This window comes from Sorex araneus, chromosome 7 (assembly GCF_027595985.1).
Source record: "Sorex araneus isolate mSorAra2 chromosome 7, mSorAra2.pri, whole genome shotgun sequence".
Classification (NCBI taxonomy): domain Eukaryota; kingdom Metazoa; phylum Chordata; class Mammalia; order Eulipotyphla; family Soricidae; genus Sorex; species Sorex araneus.
This window is the reverse complement of record NC_073308.1, coordinates 48,818,757-48,825,485: the sequence shown is the minus strand read 5'-3', so window position 1 is coordinate 48,825,485 and position 6,729 is coordinate 48,818,757. Positions and strand designations below refer to the sequence as shown.

At 39.3% G+C, this 6,729-nt stretch overlaps 1 protein-coding gene across 1 annotated transcript; it reads right to left on the bottom strand.

Annotated features, from left to right (window-relative positions):
* Window positions 1-5,683: 5,683 nt before the first annotated feature.
* Window positions 5,684-6,257, bottom strand: LOC101556963 (ATP synthase F(0) complex subunit C1, mitochondrial-like). The gene has a single exon (XM_055144716.1). The coding sequence runs from the start codon at window positions 6,193-6,195 to the stop codon at window positions 5,779-5,781; it is 417 nt and encodes a 138-aa protein (XP_055000691.1). The 5' UTR covers window positions 6,196-6,257; the 3' UTR covers window positions 5,684-5,778.
* Between the last annotated feature and the right edge of the window lie 472 nt (window positions 6,258-6,729).

The window sequence follows — 6,729 nt, the reverse complement described above, 5'->3', positions numbered from 1 at the left end:
GGCCACCCTGGCTTTTTAAAAATATATGGGGAAATAACATGAACAGATGCTTCTCCGAAGGAGACACACAGATACCCCCAAACACATGAACATCATATACTAGGGAAATGAAAATCAAAATCACAATGAAATACTATGTCATTACAAGGTCGGTTTATATCAACAAGATTGAAAATATCCAGTATTGTTAAGGAGTTATAGAGAAAGGGACACTGGTCCACTGCACCAGAAATGAAATTTATCTAGCCTCTGTGAAAAATGATGTAAAGATTACTTCCCATAAGGCATGTACAAAAGCAGTATTCTTCAACATTGAAACCTTGGAGCTTCTCTTTGAAATGTGGTCCCAGTTGCCAGAAAATTAGGGGTTAAACCCAGTCGTTCTAACAATGTTTGTGAGTAGTCCCCAAACAAATAAAAATATAACACCATATTAGCAATGCCATTTCTAGATATTTATCCATAGGATATAAATTTGAAGGGATATTTGCACTCCAGTATTTATAAAATTATTCACAACATCCAAAACATAGGATTATCCCAGATGTTCATCAACATATGACTGGATAAATCTGAATATATATATACTTATTTATATATATCAGATGACTTGATGAAGCTGAATGAATATATATATATACATGTATATACATATATTCAATAATCTACTACTTTGCCATTTAAAAAGATGTCTTTGGCATTAAATGGATGAATTTGCCTTAATGGCATTAAATAGAATTAATAAGGAAGTCAGAACCTGTTATTGGTTGGTTTTAATCATATGCAATATAAATGACAATAGCAAAGGAGGTTGTAAGAAACAACTAAACTCCTAGATTGGGTGAAGCTACAGTGAATATTTAAAGGAAGTAAGACGATGCTCTTGGCTCCATTGTAATATATTATAATTATATAATATGTATAATTATATGTGCATATACAATTTCTGACTACCAATTTTATGCCATTGATCTGTTTGCTAACATTTATTTTTATACCACACTGTTTTGATTATTTTATATTTATTGCATGGCTTCTGGTCAAGGTTTTCTAATGATTGTTTTAACTCTTCTATTCTTTTGAAATTAAATTTTTTGTTTGTTTGTTTAATTGATTGGTTTGGAGACCTCACCTGGTGGTACTCAGGTCTTACCATGATTCTGCACTTATGGATAACCCCTGAAGATGCTCAGGGATCATGTAAATGCCTGGAATCAAACCTAGGTTGGCCATAAGCAAACAAGCACTGTATTACCGGTACCCACTGTATAATCGCACCAGTCCCTATTTTATAAATACAAGTTTAAGCAATGTTCTGTTTCCTTGAATGTTCTATTTTTTTGAAGAATGACATTAACATTTTAATAAATATTGCATTGAACCTATATAATGCTTTGGGTAGATGAATTAACAGTGTCAGCTCTTCCAAAACATGAGCACAGAACATCTATTTTCTATGTCATCTTTTTTTTTAAGCATAATATCAATGAACAAATATTTTGTCCCCCCTTTTTGTTAATTACTAGACATATAGGTCTTGATAATTCTTATTAGAGGCTCGTCTGAATGTATGGAGAGAAGCCTTGAGCATGGCTGGGGCTAAGGCTCCGGAGGTCTTCAGTTGCCAGGACCTCTGCCCGGGACAGGGAAGGAAGCTGGAGCCCATCCCCTTTGAGGGGCCCCAGGGAAGACAGCCAGGCGTGCGGGCAAGTGCTTCCCTCCCTGCTGCCCCGAGCAGAGCTCCCGTGGTCAAAGAACCTCCGGAGCCTTAGCCACAGCCATGCTCAAGGCCCCTCTCCACATGTTCGGACATGCCTCACGCATGAAGGTACCAGCAGTGGAACCCAGGTATGTGGGACCTGGGGCTGAGACCTCCAAGGCTTCTTGGATCGGGACTGGGCCTCCTCCACCCAGATTTCCCATTTTCCAGTAGCTAGTCGGTCACACCCAGGAACTGCCCCCGGCGCCGTGTAGTCCTGCCAATGGCCAAGATCCAGAGACTTAAAACCAAGCTCCCCAAAAAGGAGGAAGGAAATAGGTTCTCTTATAGCCTACTTCTACCTCTGGGAGAACCTGGCAAGTTACCGAGAGTTTCCTGCTCACATGGGAGAGCCTCATAAACTCCCCACGATGTATTCATGTGCCAAAACCAGTACAATACTGGGTGTCATTCCCTGACCCTGAAAGAGCCTCCCTCATTGGGAAGGACGAGTAAAGAGAGGCTTTTAAAATCTCAGGGCTAGGACAAATGGAAACGTTACTGAGACCAATCAAGAAATTCGACGATCAATGGGATGATGATGATGATGATGATGATGATGATGATGATGAGGAGGAGGAGGAGGAGGAGGAGGAGGAGGAGGAGGAGGATGAGGATGATGAATTCTTATTAATGTCATCACTGTCACTGTCATCCCGTTGCTCATCTATTTGCTCAAGCGGGCACCAGTAATGTCTCCATTGTGAGACTTGTTACTTTTTTTGGCATATCGAATACGCCATGGGTAGCTTGCTAGGCTCTGCCATGAAGGCAATACACTCTCGGTAGCTTGCCAGGCTCTCCGAGAGGGGGGCAGAGGAATCAAACCCCAGTAGGCTGCATGTAAGGCAAACACCCTACCCGCTGTGCTCTCCCTCCAGTCCCTATTAATGTCATATTTATATATGTTTTCCACTTCAAATATACAAGATTTGAAAGGAGGTGCAATAATTGTGAATCATAAAGATGCTCTTTTGCATACTTAAAATGAAAAAAGGAAAGTGTCTGCAATAGAGCAGACTGGGAGTGATAGGGGAACTGGTTATATTGGTCATTGGTACAGTGAAGTAGATACTGGTGAACGGATGGGTGCTTCAGCATTGTCCATTGAAAGTCATTCGTGGACAACTTTATAATCTTGTGTCTCACAGTCTCTTTTGAGACTATAGAAAATCTCTGTTGATCTCACCTGTAATTCTGTATGTCTAAATTTTGAAGCATTAACTAATAGATTTATAAATAAGTTGGATCCCAATTTACCTTCTATAAATCAAGTGAAAAGTTTATAGTCATGACCACAGCAGCCAGTTTTAGGATACTAAATGGCTTAGATGGAATAAATAAAGTTGTCTGTTTTTTAAAAAACTAAAGTGTATATTATTTATTCATATATAATGATAAAACCATATATCACAATAGTACCAAGTTTTTCCACTGAATATGAAGTAATCACATTTGAAATATTAAGTGCTATGTTTAGAAGAGATACTTTAAAAATATCTAAATGAAAATTTTAGCCTGGGATAGGACAAAAAATAGCGTTCCAAAGACATGTTGGTATTTTAGTGGAGGTAGAGCAGATTAGGATTCTATCTTTATCCTTTATTCATTTTTAAACATGAAGTTCTGATTTATAAAAGGAATGCAAGAAAAATGAAAATGCCACATTATTATCACAGCTTATGTGAGGAATCATTCCTTGCCAATGAATTATGTCCAGATGATAATGACAGACTATGAAAAACTTGAATTTTCCATCATGAAAAAAATTATTTATTTAGATTTTTCTTGAAACCTTAAAGGAAGACCAGTATTTTATGCATCACATTTAACATCAGTTTTCTGTATGACTATATTTTTCCTTGTTACAAAGTAATAGAGTGACTTTGTGCAAACATATCTTTTAAAGAAGCCATATTAAATCATGTTTCTCAGAAGTTATAACAATGGGGCTAATGAGTTACTGATAACTAGATGGAATAATCATAAAAATATATTTATTCTATCTACTCTTTAATAATCTTCTCTCAGAGGTTATTTATAAAGCGCCAAGGCTAGAGAGGTAACATAGAGAATAGCGTGCTTGCTCTGCTCATGACCAACCAAGATTTGATCCCGAGGACCCCATATGTTTCACTGAGCACTGTCAGGAGTGATCTCTGAACATAAAGTCAGGAGTGAACCCTAAGCATAACCAGGGGCGGCAAAAGAAAGAATAGAAAGAGAGAAAAGAGAAGAAAAGAAGGAAGGAAGGAAGGAAGGAAGGAAGGAAGGAAGGAAGGAAGGAAGGAAGGAAGGAAGGAAGGAAGGAAGGAAGGAAGGAAGGAAGGGAGGAAGGAAGGAAGGAAGGAAGGAAGGAAGGAAGGAAGGAAGGAAGGAAGGAAGGAAGGAAGGAAGGAAGAAAGTTTAAGCAAGCTTTTCTTTTTCCCACTCTGGAGAGGCCTTTGTTCTCTCTTGATCATATAATTCTTTCTCTCCTCTGCTCTTTTCCACTCTTGAGAAACCCGTATTTTCCTTGAATACATATTCCTCCCTTCCTCTCTCCTCACACTTCTCTAAATAAATTTCTTTCAATAAAAATTATTTTGCTTCACTTAAAAAAAAAAGAAATAAAGCTCATCGGCCACTGTCCAGAACTCACTGCTGCTTCTCCCGAAGGAAGCATAAAATGAGGCCCTCCATAACCATGCTACTGGTCTCTGCGCCAGGCTGTTTTCATTCAAGGCGCCCCAGAGGGGGCGAGTGAGAGTCCTCCCCACCCCAAGAGACCTGCCCTGGCAGCCAACATCCACAACCGAACCGTTGCCAAGCTCCAGACTGTTCTCCACATGCTCTGGTCAAGCTTGACATACAAGTGAACATATCCCTGGACCACGCGGTTGCTTTTGAATAGTTACCACACCATATTTGATCGGTTCAGACAGTAAGCAATTAATCATAAAGGGAAATATATATGTATATGTATATATATATGCCTAAACACATATTTACAGACATATATACCAAAGCTCACATCACCCAAATTTTAACAACATGTTAGTGATATCCTATAGAATGTCTTAATGGCTCCTGTCAAAATAGCACAATCTTCACACTGTTTCCTATATGAACACTTTTTGTAAGCATGTTCAGCAGCTCTCCATAACAAACAATCCAAAATATATTCTTTATTTTGTGTTTTGGGACAGGGATTGGGGCTTGGGATGGAAACATCCTGAATTTAGTGTTGGGAAGGTATAATGGTGGTGAGATTGGTGATTGAATATTAATTGTAATAAATATTGTGAAGTAACCTATAAAATAAATAAATAAAAATAAATAATAATAAAATAAAATTTGGAAAAAGACACACAAAAATAAATTTTTAAAAAGGGAGAGATCAGAAAACAGAAACAAAAAATAAAAGATAGACGCTAAGGACTGAAGTTGACTTAATGCTTTAAATTATATTAGGGGTTATGAAAATGTTTGGGTTAGTGGTTATGCTTGCAGAGCATGGGAATATTTTTTAAAATCACTGAATTATCCACATTAATTAGAATGCAAGGAAATGGGTCTTTAGTAAGAAGCTTGCCTCTGTGGGAGATTGGCAGGGACTATGATAGAGGAAGTGATCATTCTGGGCAAGAACCGGATGCTCAAAGGAAGTAATATGAATGACACCCTATCAGTAATGGTATTGTAAACCACCATGCCTAAAGGCAAAGATAAGAAGAAAAGAGAAAAAGTGTCTGCCTAAGAGGTAGGCTGGGGGCTGGGAGGGAATTTGGGGATATCTGTAGACAGAAGTGGACAAGGTGAAGGGATTGGTTGTAGCTTGAACTTGAACATTGTAGCCCTGAAACTCAATCAATTGTGAATAACTTTGCAGCTTTGTAATTCATGACTAATCAATAAATTAATTTTTTTTTATTTTTTTTAGAGAAACGTTGTGTTTAATGGTAAAGCTCAGTACACTCCAGTACTGGGTGTGACCTGGAGTTGAAGCAGCAGGGATGGGTAGGTGACCCCACAGAGCCTCACATGGCGAAGAGGATGAGGAAGGCAACCATCAAACAGAAGAGCCCCATGGCCTCAGACAGGGCAAAGCCCAGGATGGCATAGGAGAATAGCTGCTGCTTGAGAGACGGGTTCCTGGCATAACCAATGATGAAGCTGCCAAACACGGTCCCAATGCCAGCCCCTGAGCCAGCCACACCCACTGTGGCGGCCCCAGCACCAATAAACTTGGCTGCTGTGTCGATGTCCTGGAAGACCACGCTGGTCTGGAACTCCCGCCTGGCCACCTGGAGCGGGGAGCTGCTGTACGAAGGCTGCGGCTCTTTAGATAGGATCTCAGGCCTGTTCAGGAAGGAGGCAGACACGGGCCTGATTAGCCCCCTGGTACAACAGCGGATCAGAGCCGGAGTAACGAGCAGTGTCCCGGTGGTCTGCATTTTTTTCGGTCTGCTCTCCCACTGCCCAGCTGCCCCTGCTCCGATCACAGCGCTGCCCTGCTCAAGGTCAATAAATTAATTTTTTAAAGTAAGTAATTGGAAAAAAATAGAAATAAAGTGAAACCATTAGAAAAGAACTACTAACATATTCTATTGAATGACAATATACGGTTTATGATATTTCTAAATTAAGCATACAGAGAGATGAAAATTAAGTATTTTGCTTTCTTAGAATTTAAGGTACTTGATGGCATAGTCTAAGACTTAATTCACCACTGAATATCTAGAATGTGTTTGATATTAGGGAGTTAATAATATCATGGTGTACAAAATAGTATAGAGATTAGGGCACTTGCTTTCCAGGCAGCTGACCCCAATTCAGTGCACTGTATATGGTCCCCAAAAACCCCTACATAGACCAAACATAGCCATGACTAAACCCTGAGGACTATTGAATGTGCTACCAAACAATGTAATAAAAGCAATATTACTGTCAGCATGCTAAGTCTAGCAAATCATTGAAACTTTCATCTA

Excerpts from the sequence above, each read along its gene's own strand:
- LOC101556963 (XM_055144716.1), bottom strand. The coding sequence starts at position 6,195 with ATGCAGACCACCGGGACACTGCTCGTTACTCCGGCTCTGATCCGCTGT.